Source organism: Lonchura striata, chromosome 11, assembly GCF_046129695.1.
Source record: "Lonchura striata isolate bLonStr1 chromosome 11, bLonStr1.mat, whole genome shotgun sequence".
Taxonomy (NCBI): domain Eukaryota; kingdom Metazoa; phylum Chordata; class Aves; order Passeriformes; family Estrildidae; genus Lonchura; species Lonchura striata.
In genome coordinates this window covers 7,216,044-7,234,993 of record NC_134613.1, presented here as the reverse complement: position 1 = coordinate 7,234,993, position 18,950 = coordinate 7,216,044, and the positions used below count along the sequence as shown (strand labels likewise).

At 52.7% G+C, this 18,950-nt stretch overlaps 2 protein-coding genes across 7 annotated transcripts in view; one reads left to right on the top strand and one right to left on the bottom strand.

The window, feature by feature from the left end:
* Positions 1-5,266: 5,266 nt before the first annotated feature.
* NR2E3 (nuclear receptor subfamily 2 group E member 3) lies at positions 5,267-8,785 on the top strand. Its single transcript, XM_021554195.2, has 8 exons — positions 5,267-5,324; positions 6,379-6,529; positions 7,241-7,344; positions 7,428-7,676; positions 7,765-7,946; positions 8,163-8,394; positions 8,470-8,575; positions 8,653-8,785. The coding sequence occupies exons 1-8, from the start codon at positions 5,267-5,269 to the stop codon at positions 8,783-8,785; spliced, it is 1,215 nt and encodes a 404-aa protein (XP_021409870.1).
* A 1,738-nt stretch (positions 8,786-10,523) lies between these two features.
* The window catches only part of MYO9A (myosin IXA), a 175,289-nt gene continuing 166,862 nt past the window's right edge, over positions 10,524-18,950 (bottom strand). For 4 of the 6 annotated variants that reach the window (XM_021554201.3, XM_021554202.3, XM_021554203.3 and 1 more), the window contains 5 exons: positions 17,684-17,807; positions 16,835-16,888; positions 14,620-14,822; positions 14,303-14,445; positions 10,524-13,884 (listed from right to left, as the gene is read on the bottom strand). In XM_021554201.3, the coding sequence (XP_021409876.1) occupies positions 13,403-13,884; positions 14,303-14,445; positions 14,620-14,822; positions 16,835-16,888; positions 17,684-17,807 (1,006 nt within the window). In that variant the 3' untranslated portion in view covers positions 10,524-13,402. The remainder of the gene's footprint in view (positions 13,885-14,302; positions 14,446-14,619; positions 14,823-16,834; positions 16,889-17,683; positions 17,808-18,950) is intronic. The other 2 variants (XM_021554204.3, XM_021554205.3) reach the window with 1 other exon arrangement.

The following is an 18,950-nucleotide window of genomic DNA, read 5'->3' as shown; positions in this document are numbered from 1 at the left end:
AAAGAGCAGCCTCTCCCGTCAAGGTGGGACAACATTTGGCAGCAGCTTCTGGGAAAAGTGAGAAAACATCAAGCAGGGTTGGCGCAGGGTTTCCATGCAACTGTTTATTGCCACACAGGAGGATTGACAAATCCCTGGTGCAGTTCTGGTGCCCAGGGGAGGGTACTCAGCCCCACATGTTCCCCAGGAGCACCGTCACCTCCATCACTGCAGCGCTGGGGACACCTGGGAAAAATGAAGAGGTTTGGTGACACTTGGCTTGAGCAGGTGCCAAAATGTCCCAGGGTGGTGGTACCTAATGTAGTGGTGGCACCCACCATGGCACCAGCAAGGTGGCCCAGCCCCAGGAGGGCAAGAGCAAAGTGGATGCAGTTGCAGGTGACGGTGTCGTACTCCACTGGCTGGTCCATGGCCACCCGGATCCGTCGCTGCAGGGCAGCCACGTCCAGCCCTCCCTTCCTGCGGAGCACCTTGGCTGGGCCCCGTGTCCGTAGGAGGTGGCTCTTGCCGTGCTTAGCCACGACGCCTGATGGTGACATCCCTGAGCTGCCTGCAGGGCAAAGTGGACTCTGCACCCCATGTCCCTTCCATGGAGATGTCCCCATGCCATGACAGCTCCTGGGGCTCACCTTCCAGGTGGATGATCTCGCCGTCACCGCAGTAGATGCCAGCATGGGCACCCCACCAGCCAGGGCCCCCGGAGGCCAGCGGGAAGAGGAAGAGGTCCCCAGGCTGGGGCTCAGCCACCCCGTTGGGGACTATGTTGAAGTGTTGTCCCAGCAGCCCCTCGCAGAGGAAGAACCCTGCCGTGGTCACTGCCCCAGTCACTGCCTGGGGACCCAGCCATGTTTCAGGGCCACTGGTGGCCTGGGGACACCAGCAGTATCACTGACCTGCTGGCTCATCCCACATCATTGGTGGCTTAAGCACAGCTTGGGTCTCTGGCCTCCATGGATGGAAACCCTTTGGGAAGGGGCTGCCCCCTCGAGGTGCTGAAGCACCCATGGGTGCCAAGGAAAAGGCAGGGTGTGCAGCATCCAGCCCAGTTGTGCCAGGGCTGTGACAGGCAGTTCAGGGCACAGGGGCAATGCCAGCACTTACCTGCCTGGAACTGCTCACCTGGAGGGACAAACACCTTGCATCAGCCCCAGTGTCATCTGTGTCATGGCTCAGCCCTAGCCTGGGCTGCTGCCACCCCCTGCCCAAGCACCTGACTGGGATTCTCATGCCAGCACCCCCAAACCTGCCGTACCCAGGAGCCCAGCCAGTGCCAGGCCTGGAGGAACAGCCAGTCCGGGCCTTGCAGGGTCTGAAGGAGGGAGCTCACCTGTGGGGAGAGGAGGCAGGGCAAGACGGGAACTGTCCCCTTCTGACACCCATCCCCTGCCACCACCCGTGTCTCTGCCAGCACACAGCCCAGCCCAGTCCAGCCCAGCCTCCCAGGCCACAAACCCCCCCCCCCCCCCCACCCTGGCCCAGATCCAGGTCCAGGCAGGTCCTATGGCAAGGGGGTGGGATCACCTGGATGCAGGTGTCCTTCCTGCTGGCTTCCCCTTTACCTGGGCGAGGAGATTCATCTGCAAGCAGAAAACATGATGTCCCAAGAGCTGGGGGCAGGTACCCATACCTTGGAGACTTCTCTGTCCCCACAGCTGTGGTGACACGTCACCCTTCTAAAACCCAAGCTGCAGCCTCGGGGCTCGTTCTGTGCCCTGCTGCCTCACCTTGGGGGCACCTCCAAGGTCCCCTCACTCCACTGTGTTTCCCAAGCTGCTGCTGCTCCAAAGGTGGCTGCAGGGCAGGACCTCAGCCCGCCCCTTCGAGCACCACAGTGGCTCTTGGCAGCGGCACATGGCTCCACCGGTGCCTGGGAATGTGCCCGGACCGGCTGCACCGTGGCACTCTGCCCATCCTAAAGGGCCAGTCCCACGGGGACAAACCCAACCTGGTGTGACATTTCATCCACAGACCTCTTGGGTGACCCCAAAGGAGTCAGGAAACAGCCCTGTGGCCACCATGCTTTGGTAACCACTGACCACCAGGCTTATGACAAATCACCTCTCGGTGCCAAAACCCTTTGGCTCTGTGAGACCATCAGCCTGTACCCAGCCCCTTGTCCTAGGAATGGCCACCAGCCTGTCCCCGGCCCTGTCACCCCAGAATGGTGCATGCCCGGGGTCAGCTCCCGAGTCACATTAAACTTTAATCCTGGTGCCAGGGGTCAGTGAAGGCTTCAGCAGGGCTCAGGTGGGTGACTGTCACCCTCTGTCATCGGGCAACCTCCAAAGAATCATTTATCAAGGAGCCTCCAATAAACAAGAGCTAATTACAGGTGAAACCTGAGCCTGGCCTGGACCCAGCTCAGTGCAGGCAGTAATTAACCCTTCCCAGCCACCTCCAGTGCCACAGCCACCCTCCTAGAACTTCATGTCATCTTTTGTTGGTCTTGCCCCCTTCTAAACTCCACCATCCTCTCCTGGTCTCTGTTATCTTGCCCACATGTACCCATCACACCCTTCTCATTCCCATCCTCCATTCCCTCTCATTCCCTCCCAGTCCCCATCATCCCATCTCAGTCCTTACTATCCCATCATGATCTCCATTCACCCTATTGCATCCCACTGCCCCCTCATGATCTCTGTCACACCTTCCTGGTCTCCATCATCCCTTCCCGGTCACTGCTGTCACCTCCTGCTCTTCACATTTGTCATTGTCTCTGGGTCACCATCAAAACATCCAGATCCCCATTGTCCCCTCCTGAACTTCATTATTTCCTCCCAGTCTTCATCTCCTTGTTGCCATCACCCCCTCCTGATCCTTGTTGTTGCCTCTTGGTCCCCATCATGTCCTTTCCATCCCACATCAGCTCCTCGTGGTCCCCACTGTCACCTCTTGATCCCCAATATCTCCTCATGTTCTCTTTGTCCTCATTGTCTCCTCCTTGTTGTCACTGTCCTGTCCCATTCCCCACCACTCCATGCTGTCAACAACAGGAGCGGGACTGCCAGGACAGTGGTGCTTCCCTGGGTCACTCGATGTCCCCAGCCAAGCTGTCCCTAGCCAGGGTGGATCCACCAGTTCCCCACAGCCAGTGGGATTAGGGTGGCTGGAGCCCTGGGGCTGCTACTGACCGCAGATCTCAAGCCCATCACCAGCATCTTTAGGTAATTAGTAAATTAGTAATTAAACGCTCTCTGCCTGCTGGGGGGAAGGAGGGCAGATCCCAAGGTTTTAGGCTGGGTAATCCTGTGGCATCTGCCCCAGCATCTGTGACCGAGCCGAGTCACGACCCTGCCTTGGGCTTTAACATTTGCTCCTTCACCCCCACCCACCACCCACTGCCCCTCCACCATGGCGTCAGGCCCGCTCGTGTCACACCCAAAACAGGCTGGGTTGGGCTCCCAGGAGTGCCCTGGGTGCTCATGGAGCCCTCATCCCCAGGAAGAGGACAGGGTGCTGCTCCACAGGGAGCTCACCATAGGGACAGCACCCAGCTGGGTGCAATGGAGAAACGGGGTGGGAAACCATATTTTTGTAATTATTGGCTTTCCTGGGGGTGCTGGTGATTGGCTGGCAGCAGATGGTTGGCCCAGCTAATCCCCCTCCCAAATCCCTGCTCCAGAGCTGGCTTTTACCCAACAGCAAGGAGGGGTCAGGCAAATTAGCCTAACTCAGCCATCCCACCATGCTGGCCGCTCCCCACTGTCCCTGGTGCTGGCCACCTGTGTGCCCATGGGTGGGCTGGCACGCCGGGATGCCGGCGTTCCTGGCACCCTGGGTCGGGCACAGGGGAGTGTTCACCCATGGGTGAGAGGTGTGGAGGCACCCAAGGGCCGGGCAGGGAGGTGACAGCTTGCTCCCACTGCATTAGCCCAGCGTCATAATTCTGCCACGGGAGGAGGTGGCCCCTGCTGCAGATGGTGGCGGTCAGAGATCTGGGTCAGGACGGGGCTGTGGGTGGGACAGGGCACCGTGGGGAAATGGGGGGTGCCAGGGTGGGAGGGGGCTGGAGGCAGGGGGCACGGAGCCACGGTCCAGACAGGAAGGTTGGTGGAGCCATCTAGTCAGGAAGGGTGATGGAATGTTGCTGCACATGGGAACATGGAGCCATGGTGCAGGCAAGGCTAATAGAGTGAGTCACAGTGCAGACTGTTAAGATGGAGAAACGCTTCAGGCAAAAGGGGTGGAAGTAGGTTGTAGGCAGGAGGATGGAGCCATGCTGCAGGCAGGGAGATGCAGGAATGCTGCAGGCAGCGTGGATGGAGCCGCACATCAGTTGGGGATGATGTAGGGGTGACCCCCAGCCCTTGGATCCACTGGAGTCACTGCTGCCAGCCCGCGGCAGGGACCTGCTGCCATTGCCTGTCCCCTGGGACACCTTCAGGGCATCCACACCCCTGAGCCCCTCTGGAATGGGCATAGCAGGCCGGGAACCCCTGTCATCAGCCTGGCCCATCGCTGGGGACAAGCTGGGCCCATGACGGCGGCCACCCCCCACCCCCCTGAGCGGGGCGGGGTGGGGTTTAGCCGCTAAAGCCCACAAATCCCAAATTGTGCTGCCCTGTCACCGCGAGGGTTTAGCGGTGGTTGCATAACCCCGGGGCCACCTGGCCCCCACCCTCTGCGGTGTCAGCAGCCTCAACATCCGTGGAGGCCCCGTCCCCGGGAGGGGATGCTGAGGCACAGCGAGGCCCCTACCGAGCATCCCCCCTCCCCTCGCCATCAGGGCCGGTAATTAATTACTTGGGGGCAGGGAAATTACCCCCCTTAATTACCACTTTTCGTTATTCCCCTCTAACCGCCTTAGTGAAGGGCTTATGCGCTTACAGGACCTGGTGGGTCCCAAGGGGAGGACGACCCGTACGGGGGGTCCCCAGCCCAAGCCGCACGTCCCAGCCCTGTCGCAATCTCGGCCTCGCAGTGCTGGCTTGGGGGGGCTGCACGGACAGGGTGACACCTCCGCGGCGGCGCGCGGGGGGGTGGCTTGGGTGTCGCGGGGTTTAGGGTTACAGGGCTGGGGCTCAGCACCTTTTTAATTCTTCATCGCGTGGCTGATTGATCCCCCCCGCCCCGCGCAGACACTAAAGATTAAGAGGGTGACAAAGAGGCGGCTGCTTACACAGCGCCCGCCGCTAAGCCGCCTTGAAGAGAGCAAGGCAAGAGCCCCGCTGGCCGCAGAGCCGCCGGAGCACCCACCGCCTGGCCAGACCCTCCGCGGGGACCCACAGGGACGGGACAGGGAGAAGTCGGGAACGCCGGGTGCGGGATGGCTGCGTCCCCGGCGGGGTCGGTGGTGAGCGCCGGGCTGGATGAGAGTCCCACGGGTAAGAGGTGGTTCTGCTGGGCCGGACGCGACACGGAGGGACATGGGTTTTTCTCTGGGATGGCTGGGCCCCCGATGTGGTCACTCCCCAAGATGCCTGGGGGTCTTCTTCATGGTTCTCCTCTGGGATACTTGGAATCCACATAATGGTCTATCACCAAGATACTTGGGGTCCTCCATTGCAGTTTTTCTCTGAGATGCCTGGGATCATCATGGCCTTCTGGATGCCTTTGGTCCCTGTCGTGGTCCTTCTCTGAGATATCTGGGGGTCCCTATTATGGTTCATCTCCAAGACACCCAGTGTCCCCATCATAGTTGTTTGGGATGTTTGGGTTCTCCATTGCCAACCTTTTCCAGAATAGCTATGCTTCTCCTCATGGTCCTTATCCTGGGTGCCCAGGGTCCCCATCATGGTTGCTAGCATGCCTGGGGTCTTCAGCTGCCGTCCTTCTCCAAGATGCTGAGTCCCCATCATGGTCCTTCCCTAGACCAGGATGCCTGCAGTGCCCAACCCTCTCCACGGTATCCATGGTCCTGATTTGTGTTCCTTCTCCATGATCCCTGAGGTCCCCAGCTATGCCCCTTCTTCAGGATTCCTGCGGTCCCCTCTAAAAACCTCTCCTGGATACCCTTGGTCCCTGGCCCTTCACCAGGATCCTCAGAGTTTCCTGCCATGACTCTTGTCTGGGGTGTCCCCAGAGCTGTCCCTTTTTCAGGACACCTCCCATTCCTGATTGCAGCCCTTCTCTGGGATGCTTAGTCCCCTTCCTGGGATGCCTGGTGTCCCCATCCCTAAGAACACCATTTCGTCCCTTTTTTTAATTTTCAAAATTCCTGTGAGAGTTCGTCCTGCATCACTTTGTGTGCTGGGGTGTGGGATGATGGTGAACTCGTGGAGTCCCTGAGGTGTCCCCATTCATGTCCCTGGGCTGAACCAGCAGAGACAGGAGCCACCCCATCTCCAGGGTGCTGGGAAGCAGCAGGGACTGGTGGGTGGGACAAGGGACATTGGGATGCCCAGAGTCAACCCAGATGTGATGGTTCCACTTCCACAGGTCTGAGCCCAGCACCCGGGAAAGAGCTGAGCCCGGTGCTGCTGTGCAAGGTGTGTGGGGACACCAGCAGTGGGAAGCACTACGGCATCTACGCCTGCAATGGCTGCAGCGGCTTCTTCAAGCGCAGTGTCCGCAGGAAGCTCATCTACAGGTGGGAACAGGGAGTCCCCATGGGGCAGGGAATGGGGGGACAGAGGGGCAGGCACCCTGTGGATGGGCATCCAGAGGGCAAGAACCCGGGTCCCATAGACAGAATAGAGGAAAGGACACCCCACAGGGCAGGGACCCCAGGAATGGCCACCCAGGGTGTCAGGGATCCAGGAGATGGACACCGTGGGGCAGGAGTGGGGGGAACAGGCACCAAGCAGGGTAGGGACACCCAGCAGAACAGGGACCCCATGGGGTGAGGCACCCAGAAGGGAAGGGATGGACACCCTGCGGGACAGGAACCTTGCAGACGGACACTCAGCAGGACAGGGAGCTTGGGGCAGGTCCCCAGTGGGGTAGGGTATCCCGGAATGGACACTCAGCAGGCCAGGGACCCCAAGGCATGGGCAATGGGTGGGGCAGAGACCCAGGGGGACTTAAAACCACTCAGGGGACAGACCTGCAGGGGGAGAGGCATCTGTGTAGAGGGTGTCCAGAGCACCCCTGATGGGGGGGCCAAAACACCCATCAAGGCAGAGTGATCATTAGTATAGAGCACCCTTGGAGTGGGGACAGGGCACCCACTGGGGACAGGACACCTCCTGGGGAGAGGGAGGGAACCCATGGGGAGAGACATGGTACCTATGAGGGAGGACCCTCCTTGGGGACAGGAACCACCTCAGGAGCTACAGCCATGTGCCACCTCTCCCCATAGGTGCCAGGCGGGGACGGGGCTGTGCCCAGTGGACAAAGCTCACCGCAACCAGTGTCAGGCCTGCCGGCTCAAGAAGTGCCTGCAGGCTGGCATGAACAAGGATGGTAAGATGGGGGGGGACACACAGTGATGAACAGCAGGGGGTGACAGCAGGGTGGTCGGTGCTGATGCCACCTTGCCTGCACAGCTGTGCAGAATGAGCGCCAGCCCCGCAGCACAGCCCAGGTCCAGCTGGACAGCATCCAGCTGGATGCTGAGCTGCCCCCTGAGCACGTGGCCACCACATGTGAGGTCCCCCCATCACCCTGTCCGGCTCCTCGTGGCCCTGGTGCCACCGTCACCCCGGGTCCCCAAGCGCCCACACCACCCACCAACCATCGCTTCATGGCCAGCCTGATGACGGCCGAGACCTGCGCCAAGCTGGAGCCCGAGGACGGTGGGTGGCTGCCAGTGGAGAGGGGGTGGGTGGGTGGTGGATGTCCCCACGGTGTGGTGACAACCAGTGTCCTCTTCCACCCCTGCAGCTGATGAGACGGTGGATGTGACAGGCAGTGAGCCAGAGCGGGCAGCTGGCGAATACCAGATGGCACCGTACCCGGCAGCCAGCCCCGAAAACATCTATGAGACCTCAGCACGTCTCCTCTTCATGGCTGTGAAATGGGCCAAGAACCTGCCTGTCTTCTCCAACCTGCCCTTCCGTGACCAGGTGGGGTTGGCAATCTCCACGAGGAATTGGGGATCTGCCTAGGGGGCAACAGGAACCCCAAAAATGTAGCAGCCAGTTGTAGTAGCTGGAGCATATCCACAACATTCTTAGGGCTCCCTGCAGAGGCTTGTCAGCCCAACCAACCTGTTGCCAGCCTACAGGTCCTGGAGACTTTGGGGGTGACAAAAGTTTTGGGGTTCCCCACACTCTCCCCAGGTGATCCTGCTGGAGGAAGCATGGAGTGAGCTGTTCCTGCTCTGTGCCATCCAGTGGTCCATGCCCCTGGAGAGCTGCCCGCTCCTGGCTGTCCCCGAGCCGACCTCTGGGAAGCTGCTGCCGGCCACTCTGGATGTGCGGGCACTGCAGGAGACCCTTGGCCGCTTCAAGGCGTTGGCCGTTGACCCCACGGAATTTGCCTGCATGAAGGCTGTGGTGCTCTTCAAACCAGGTGAGGCCACCCCCAGCAGCCACCAGAGGCCGTCCCCAAGTCCCTCCCCAGCCTGTCACCCCCTTGTCCCTGCAGAGACCCGTGGCCTGAAGGACCCTGAGCAGGTGGAGAACCTGCAGGACCAGTCACAGGTGATGCTGGGCCAGCACAACCGTTCCCACTACCCTGGGCAACCCGTCAGGTACCGCTGTCCCTATGTCCTCACGGGTGACACCAGGGTGGGACTGTCCCACCCATGGCCACTGCTCCATCCCCCAGGTTTGGGAAGCTGCTGCTGCTCCTCCCTGCGCTGCGCTTCATCTCCTCGGAGCGCGTGGAGCTGCTCTTCTTCCGCCGCACCATCGGCAACACCCCCATGGAGAAGCTGCTGTGTGACATGTTCAAGAACTGAACCCCCTTCCCTGGCTTGTCACCCTGTGCTGGCACCCTGTCACCCCCACCCTGGGATGTGAAGGCGCCTGTGGTTCCATCTCGGGCAATGTCCAGCGCTGTGGAATGCTGGCAGCAGCTGGGAGGTGGGAGCAGCTTCCCTGGCGGTGGAAGGGGCTGTCCCCAAGTGCGTGCCCAAGGCACCGGCAGCACCTCACTGGGGTCTGTCCCGGTGGTGTCCCAAATGCTGGAGGAACCCAGGCAGAGGCACCTCGGCACCATGAGGACCTGCTGCCACCCAGGGGGCAGCCCCGGGGACACTACCCCAGGGATGAGGCCAGCCTGGGCCATGACATCAGCCAGGGGTGACAGCACCAAGGGTGGTGCCAGCCCCGCAGTGACACCAGCCCAGGGGTGACACTCACAGAGGTGGTGACACCTGGGGGTGACACCAGACTGGGACAACCTCAGGTTGATCCCAGGCCAGGGCTGACCCCAGCCCGGGGTGACACGTGGGACAGACCCTTGTCCCTCCGTTCCGGGGTCTCCCACTTGTGTCCCCCATTTTATACTCGGAATAAAGAGAGTTTTGCAGGCAGAGTCCCTGTGCCAATGACTTGGGTCCCCTTGGGTGGGGGACTGGGGGGACCAGCTGAATGTTAATAACACAAATAGGAATAAATAAAAATCAATAATCTGAATGTAAGTACCTTGAAAAGAAATTATCTGAATGGAAGGAAATGAAATAGAAGTAAAATTAGTATAAATAATCTGAATTAAATGATCAATATAAGGAATATAAATAGAAAAATAGGAATAAAAAGAAAATGAAAATAAATAACCTGAAATTATCTGAATATAAAAAAATAATCTGTTTGGAAATATTCTATTAGAAATAAACTGAAAAAAAATTAAATAGAAATATAATGAAACTAAACAAACTGAAATACTTTGAATAGAAATTAACTTAAAGTATGTTAACATAAGTAGATGAATATGAATAATCTGACTGGATAAAATGGGCATTAAATAGTAAAAACACAAATAAAATTATATTAAATACACTTAATAGAAATAGAATGCATATAAATTATTGGAATGTAAATACCTGCTTTGAAATCTCCTTAAATTATCTGAATAGAAAGAAAATAAAACTAAATAATCTAAAATAATATCAATAGAAATAAGTTGAGAATAAACAAACTGCATATTAATAAGAGAAGAATAATGAATCTCATTGGAAATCAACTGAATTAAATTATGTGGACAAATAAAATGAAATAATCTGAACAGAAATACATTGAAAAGAAATTGTCTGGATATGAATAGTCTACCTAAAACTAATCTATAGAAATAAAAATAATCTGAAATAATCTGAATAATCCAATAGAAATAACTGGAAATTTTCTGAATACAGAAAAATTTAAAATAAATTGTCTAAATATACATAAAATAAAAAGTATCTGATTTTAAAAAATTGTATATAAATTATTTGCATATACATAAATAAAAATAAGGTGAATAACAAGTAAAATAGAAGTTCCGTGCATATAAATAATGAGAATGTGAATAACCAGCATGAAAGAATCTGAAGGGAAGTGATCTGGAGCCCTGGCTCCCCATCCCAGCTCCTCCATCCACATGATCAGGACTGGGAAAATCCACAACTTCATAACCCCGCGGAACAAATGGAAAAAGGCCCAGAGCCGGGGTGTGGGCAGGGGGCAGCAGGAACGACGTCCCACTGGGACTTCTTGGCCTTTGCAGAATGACACTTTTATTGGTCCGTTTTTGTCCGTTTGTACAAGATTCCGAGCGCGGGCGACGCGGGATAATAGATCCTCTTCCATACAGACTCTGTTTAGTTTACAAGCAGCGACTTTATAAATTACTTAGAAAACTTTCCATGAAAAATAACAATAATTCCCCTCGCAGCCCTCCAGTAGTCAGTACATTCAGCCCTCCGGAAAACCCTCTGGGACCCCAAATCCTGCCAGGGAAGGGCTGGGAAGGAGCGGGGGAGATGCCGGGGAAGGGGACCCCGGACCACGCCATTATCCCTCCAGTCCTGGCAGCTCCTGCCACAGCTGGATTTTATATATATATATGTATAGATTTCTTTGACGTGTGTTTTTCTTTATACATATAACCACAAATATATTATACATATATATATATATAAAGAAACATATTTTTATATATTCTATATATATTCCATACATTTATTTCTGTCAAGAAGTCTATTTTCTTTATATATTTTCCCTACATTCCATACATTTTTATATAAATGAAGAAATAGAGAGAAAATATATTTCTTTATATATACTATATATTTCCTTTGTATATTTCTTTACAGAGAAATACACTCTTTCTATAAAGAAATATATAAATACATGTGAAGAAACATACATAAACATACATATTAAACATATATTAAATATATGTTTAAATCGTATAGCATTAAATATGTTTCTACATAGAGAAGAAATACATTAAAATATATATAAAGTAATAAATATTCTTTATATATAGTACATATCTCCTAAATATATATACTTCCTTATATAGAGAAATATGTAAAATATATACATAAGGAAATACATAATTAATTTCATTTATAGACTTCTTGATATATAAATATATAAGCATATATACATAAAGAAATATGTATTCTTTATATATACAATATCTTATATATTTATATAAAATATGTACTATATATAAGACATAGAAAATACATAAATGTATTTAGTCTTAATATTCTTTTATGTATTTTTAAATTATACAGAGAATATTTATTATTTTGTGTGTACATCTTCTTTATATATAGAATATATATATTATATATGTTCTTTATATATATAAATATCACTTAAATATATTTTCCTTATATGGAGATTAAATATATATAAGGAAAATAAATATATTCCAAAAGAAATAAGATACATATACACGTGTGTATGCACACATATATACGCATACATGTAAACATGTGTACATGTATATATATGCACATATCTATTTGCCCCGGTCAGATCTGACATCCTTGCCCTCATCCCATGGGGATGAGGAGCCCGAGGACGAGGCTGGACCCTTCCCTCACAGCAGATCTCCTCCCCTGGGGCCGCTTTAAGGGCAGTTCTGGGGTTTTTAGTTCAAGAGGCTCAGAAGGCTGGTTTGGCACCAAGCACTCAGATGCTCCCAGCACTCCCAGCTCCCAGAGAATTTGGGAAGGCTCCTCAGGAGTTTCCACTGTTGTGGTCACCATCTGCCTTCTCAGCACATCCGTGTCTGTCCCCAAAGCCCTGTTCTCCCCTCTGGGACAGGGAAAATCCCATTTTCCCCCAAGGATGGGGGGCGATTGACTTGGTCTTGCTCCACTCCCAGGATGCTGTGCCGGGGCCGATGCTGTTCCCACTCTCCCTGCAGCATCTCTCACTTCCCCCGTTGGAAAAAATATTAAAGATAACATGAAAAAAAGTAAAATTTCAAATATCAAATAAAAAATTACCCCAATAAATAAACCATCCCTGGAAAGGGCAGGGGGAGAGGGGACCGAGGAGCAGCTCAGCCAAATCCAGTCATGCTGGGAAAAGACAAAATATTCAGGAAAACTCAATTTTTTTCTATTTTCCCCATTTTTATGGCATTTCAGGAAAGGATGAGCCTCAGTCCAGCCCACCTAGGAGGACAGATCCAGCCTTTGTAAATCTAATTATTGCCCTGGGGCTCCTTTCCAGAAGTTTTCTGGTACCCGGAGCTTCTCCAGGTGCCACTGAGGATGATGATGAGACTGGGGAGGGATCACAAGCTGAGTCAGTAACTAGCATCGGTAATTAGTCCTATGATGGGTTATGATGGTATAATTACACCTCCAGGGATTTCTTGCTGAGAATAAAACTCCATGTTTTATTGAGTGATGGCTGGTGACACCAAGGATGGCTCAGCCAATTGCTCCCCTCCTCTCCAGCCCAAAAATAATAATAACAATACTAGTTAAAAAAAAAAAAGTTCTGTCTGGGGAAAAATACAAAAAAAAAATTAAAAAAATATATATTTACATGAAACTCCAGGAACCAGCATATAAACAAATATCGCTTCAAGTAGTCCTCGATTATTTATAATTATTATTATTTTTTAATACTGATGATCTCAAAAAGAAAAAAAAAAGGAAAGGTGGTTAGGTCTCGTTAAAAAATAAAAAAACAAAGGGAAAAGGTGATTTTTGGCAGGTTTTAACACTTTTCCATGCACTTGGTGTTGGCGTGGATGAGGTGGTTAAAGCGCGGAGGGCTCGGCTGCAGTGGAGCCAGCTCGGGATGCTCCATGGGATTTTTAGGCTCTGTTTGCTCCTACCAACAGGCGATGGCGATCGGCACGAGGATTTGGCGGCGGATGTGCCCAGACGTGGGATGCTCCGAGGGGAAGGGCCAGGAACCGGTCAACGCCTCCCATCCCTGTCCATCCCCCAGCCACCTGAAGGTCTCAACCCCCCCAAATCATTAAGGCCACCATTAAAACCGTCCCCTCCCGGCCTTTTTAATTAAGAATTCATCTCCTGGCGTTAACGAGGAAGCCATCAGAGCATTGCCAATGGGGAGGCTGCCCCGGCATGGATGTGGCTCCGGGGTGGAGCACCTCAGACCATGAACTCGTTGCTCCCCATGAGGACAAGGGGTTGGGCGGCAGCGCAATCGGCCTCAGGGTTCCTCTTGCGTCCCCCTCCAGGCCCCCCATCCGGGGGCTCTTTGGTTTTTGCGGGGGAAGATTTCACACTCTTCAGTTTCTGTTTGCCCTTCTCCGGGTTGAAGGTCCCGCGTGTGGTGAACTGCGGCCGGTCCTCAGCGTAATGGAGAGGCCCCGTCAGGCCCTCGGGGCTCGCCCGGGTTTCAGGGCTCTCGCCGTGTCCCCCTGCTCGGTAGAAAGGAGATTTGGAGTACATCTGGAAGCGCTTCCGGGGCAGGTGGGGCAAGCAGGAGGTGGACGATTGGGAGGAGGAGGAGGAGGAGACGGGGGTGTCGGTTGGCTCCGCTGGGTCCAGCCGCATCCTGGGGTGCCGTCGCAGCCGGCTCGGCCCCTCGGCCTTGGCGGGGCGCAGGGAGGTAAGTGCTACACTTCTCTCTGCCGGGGCAGAAGGACCACAGATGGTCAGCACGCCCACACAGCACCAGTATCCAACCACCCTGCTCCCTGGGGACACATGCCATCGAAGCCAGGACAACGTTCCCAGCATCTCGGTGGGGACAGCATCACCACAGATGATGCGGCAGTGCTGTAAGAATGCTCACCTCCCCACCAATCCTGGCTGCTCCCACCCATGCCCCCAGCGCCACGTGCTTGAACCCTTAACCCCCCTCATTGCATACATTTAAATTGTTGACTTCTAATACTTGAAAACCCCAAATAATCCTTCCCAAAGCAACAGAAAGACATGGTGGAAGATGTCCCTGCCCATTGCAGGGAGATGGATTTCATGACCTTTGAAGGTCCCTTCCAACTCAAACCATTCCATCACAAACCCAAGAACTCCAGCATTTACCCGAGCGATCGGAGATGGCTCCTTCGGAGTCGAAGTTCAAATTTTCAGAGCTGTCAGCTGTGCCAATGGAGGCTTCGGACTCGAGGGTTTCGTCGTCGGAGGCGCGGGGCTCCAGTGTCAGCATCTCGAATGTCAGCTCCTCCCTGCAAAGCCAACCCAGCCCCATTGAACCAACGGGACCAAAAAGGTGGAGAGGAGAAAGGGATGCACATGCACCGAGAGATCATGGAGGGGTGGAGCCCTCCAGTTATCAACCACATGACACCAGGCAACACCCAGAGGCTGGGGACAGGGCTTGAACCCTTGGCCAGACTCACTTTTCCTTTTGCAAGCTCTCGATCTGTTCAGTCAGCACCTTCTCCTCCTGCTGCATGGCCACCTGCTGCTGCTCTGTCACTTCCATCTCCATGGCCTCCTCGCTGCTCAGGGTCTCCTCAGGGACATCTGTCACCGAGGGCAAGCGGCCGGTGACGGGGGACGCGGGGCTGGGGAAGGCGCCGCGTCGCACGCGTCCTTTGCCCTGAAGGGAGACAACGGGGTCACCACCACCAGGCGAGGCGATGCGGCAAACACTCAGGTGCCAAAAACACTCGGGAGCGAAGAAGAAGGCCCCGGACACCGATCCTCAGTGTGCCGCCGCCAGATGCACCCCAGGCCCTCAGGCTGGGAGAACTACCAGAAGGACTCAACACATTGGAGGGGCTGAGGATGGAGGTGGTGAGGATGATGCCGATGGATCAAGTGCAAGTTGGTCCAGGTCCTGGAAAGCCCAGCTGGCAGCAGGCTGGGTCCCCACAAAGCCCACAGCCTGCGTGATGGGAAGCTTGATGGTGGCTTTGGGTGGGAGCATCACCAAGGCTTTGATTTCAGGGCACCTGATAAAACCTGTTTTATCCTTGGATCAAGTCTCACATCCTTCCCTTATCTACCCTTGCTATTTCCTGAGCATCACAAGGATCTCACTGACCCCTTCAGCAAACAGAACTCCCACCAAATTATGCAGTCCATGCCATGCTATGTCTCATCTACAGGAGATCCAGAAACCACTGTAAGACAATCAATGTTCAGCTGTGCCCACAGCTGAACTCACTCTGATCTAATGCAGCTCTGAAGAACTGTCTTATTTTTTTAAATACTGAAACTGAAAACAAGAAAGGATGCAAATGGTGGTGGTAGAGATGGAGAGATATATATACAACTGCTTTAATCTTCTGAGGATCAGGTCTACAGAACTGCTCCATGGAGCAGAGGAAAATGGAGGATTCTTGGAGATGAGGGACATGGCAGACATTAAACAACTTTTATCTTAACTGTTATCATGACCTGACTTCTCATCTTCTACTTGCCAGATCCTGACATGACCAGGACTAGGAGATGTCCATCATTTGCTGCCCTCCCCTGACAGCCATTACCAAGGGAGATCCTGCATCTCCTTGGGGTTAAAGAACTTGTTGCAGGCCAGTTCTGCTCCCGCCATTTAATCCCTACAACTGTGGCATCCCTGGGTCTTGCTGATAACTCATGTGCTCAGGATAGATTTTCAGGATAAGGGATCCTCCCTTTTTCCCTTTAAAAGCCACATTTAGTCCATTTTAGCCCTTTCATCTTTTAACTCCACATCTCAGAGATCTTTCTTTGTCTGCAAAGGCTCTCCTGTGCCCCGGTGTTCTTCTGATGACACTTTCCACGTGGGCTCCTGAGCTGAAGCACAGCTCCCTGAATCCTATTAGCCAAAAGCCCCAAGATCCTGAAGATCCCACTGCCTCGTGGACTTAAGCCCCTGAGAAATGCCATGCTCAGGGGAGCAGAGCTCAAATTTTGCTCTTCTCCACCTCCTGACACTCATGGATGTGGAAGAATGGGGGGAACCTGAGGGAGTTTTCATCATGGGCTGAGTCTGATAGGAAAGGAAACAGCCCTATGAGCATTCCCAAAATCCTGCAGGTGCTTTTCTTGCCTGTCACAATCTCACAGAACTCAAACTCAAGCTGCGATGGAGTTGGGGAATACAAGACTTGCTGGACTCCTCCTCATTCAAGCCTGGGTGTTCTGACCTTGTGTTCAGGGTGGTGGTGCTCCTCCTCCACAAAGATGGAGGAGACCTTTGGATGCCTTGTAATCTCCAAGGCATGCAAGCTGAGGGTTTTAGTCACCATCTTCAGAAACAGCAGCGCTGTGAAAGCAACTTGATGCTGAAATGCATCCTGAGCAAGGAGAAATCAAGGTGGGAAGGGAAGGGATGAGTCAAGCAAAGTAAAAAAGAGGGAAGCACAGGATGGAAAAAGAAAATAAAATAGAAAATTAAAGTAAGTAGGAAGGGAAAAGGGGTGGGAAGCGTATTTCTGAGGAGCTGCGTGCAGGGATGGCCGAGTGCCAGCCCCAAACTCCTGTGCCCATGGGACCTGCTGGAGGAACGGCGGCTCCGAGGAGTGGCGGGACCGGACAGGTCACGGACAATGGCCGGTGGGACAGAGCTGGAATGAGCGACGGTGACACACAACGAGGGAGGTGGCAGCTGCCATTGATACATACCGGGATTGAACTGCGGGTTATGCTCATAAATCTAACTGCAATTAGTACGGGCTTCTGGATTAGAGAGGAGATGAAAAGGAAAGCAGAAGGTTAGAGTGCACATGCCGCCGCCCCTCCAAACCCCTTTGCTCAGTCTGAGGTGTTTTTGGTTAACTGAGATGAGTGGGGCAGCTCTGCAGCATCAGCTACTCAATCTTGGGCAGCCCCTGCTTGGATTTCATCCCCAAAAAGCAGAAGCAACGTGACCCTGAGGATCACGGGGGCAGGTCCAAGCAGAGGGGCCCGCTTGCCTCCTCAGCCCAAGCCTGTGCTGACGGTGCTGCACCAGGTCCGTCCCTCTCCCGCAGCCCAACAAGCCAAGCACAGGTGCATCCACAGCCTGCCGGCCCTCTGCAAGCATGGAAGCTCAATGAGATGGGTTTGAGGCTCCCAAAAAGGCAGTGCAGGAGCAGAGAGAGCCTTTGGGGAGCTCATTTTGGGTTCAGATAATGCAACTGAGCACGAAAAACAACGGTCCAGGTCACCCATGGGGTGATGCTGAGCTGCTCACTGAAAGGTCTGAATCAACTCAGGACCAAACAAAATCACATGAAGGTGGAAATGCTGGCCAGGAACATTTGAGCAGGAGTGACAATGTTTCCATGGACTATTCCCACCTCCTCGTGCTTTGGTATGACTCCCCGCAAAGGTGAAGAGCCACCACGGGGCTGAGGGTCCCTGTCCTGGTGGAGATGTTGTGGGAGTTTGCAAGAGGTTTGGGAGGCTGGGATAAGCAGGAGAAGATAAGGTAGGGTGGCTTCAGGGGTAAGGAGGGGACAGGAGAGGACAGAGAGGGCTTTGGCATCTCACCATAGATCTGCGGATCAAGGAGAGGCGGCTCTTGGCTTTGTTCTCTGCGAACTCCAGGCTGCTGATGTCTTTGAGCCGAGCCTTGTACTTGTTCATCTGCTCCATGACAATTAATTCCACGCAACTAAAGGAGAAAAAACCCAAAAGAAGACAAAATGGGAGGAGGAAGCCATTTGATCTGAGCTGTTGTGTCTTGTCTTGGCTTGTCCTTCAACAGGATTTCCTGGTAGCTTCTCCTTTAATTGCAGCACATCCTCTCATTTTATTACAAGGAAAGGATTATTTGGAAGATCTGCCCTGATGGAAGAGCACAGAGGAGAAAGTCCCAGTTGGAAGACAGAAGATAGTGAGAATTCTCCTAAAAAGAGTGATCATGGGCTAGGGATGGATTGAGGAACAGCCTACAGATATTAAAGATGGCCAAGGATCCCATCAGAGAAATCTATCCCCCTTGGAAGTGGGAGTGGTGGAACTCAAATCTGGAGAAGACAGACTGATTCCAACTCACTTGCACACAGTAACTCTACAGCACCTTGTGCAACTGCGCCGAATATTTAATGTTCTCTGGAGGGTGTTTGGGGAAAAACACAGTCCTTTCCTTGTGATAAAATGAGAGATGTGCTGGAGCTGAAGTGTGAGGGAGAAGCTAAATGAAGTCCTGTTAAAGGACAGGTGTTCCTCCCAGCTGGGTCTCCAAATATGTTCTGGTCTTCAACAATTTTAATACTTACTGGAGGTAAAACCACCCCTTTCAAAAGCCTAGCCCTTCACTGGAGGGTTTTCATTATTGTAATTGACTCCAGTATCTATTTTAACACCCATTTAGTATGAGCCAAACTGAATCTGGCAAGTACTTCACTTTTTCTCTCTAAAACCTTTTCAGTTATGGCAAACACCATAAATAAATCTAAGTATATTAATATTACTATTGCTGCAGACCAAAAAACTCACCTCCTTCAGTAAAAAAAGCCAAAATCAAGTAAGAATCAAGATCTGCTTGCCAAAAAATGAACTACATTAACTATAAAACCATGTCAGCACAAACTCCACCTTTTCCTGCCAGGCAGGAACAGATGCTTATCCACTCTTGGGAATCCTCCATCTCTTAAAAATCCTCATTTAACAACTTCTTGGGGATTGAGAGGATTTCAAATATCTTCATGCAGATGCATAAATTACTATGTGTTTATCCCCTTGTGCCAAAACTGTCAATTTTTGAGCCATTTGACCATCCTAGGGGTTACCAAGATGTGAATGGTGATGTGGT

What these genes read in the sequence shown, in the direction of transcription:
- NR2E3 (XM_021554195.2), top strand. Translation starts at nt 5,267, where the DNA reads ATGGCTGCGTCCCCGGCGGGGTCGGTGGTGAGCGCCGGGCTGGATGAG. An exon ending in ACCTGCCCTTCCGTGACCAG is followed by an intron (nt 7,947 to 8,162) that starts GTGGGGTTGGCA and finishes CACTCTCCCCAG; the next exon opens with GTGATCCTGCTGGAGGAAGC. An exon ending in TACCCTGGGCAACCCGTCAG is followed by an intron (nt 8,576 to 8,652) that starts GTACCGCTGTCC and finishes TCCATCCCCCAG; the next exon opens with GTTTGGGAAGCTGCTGCTGC.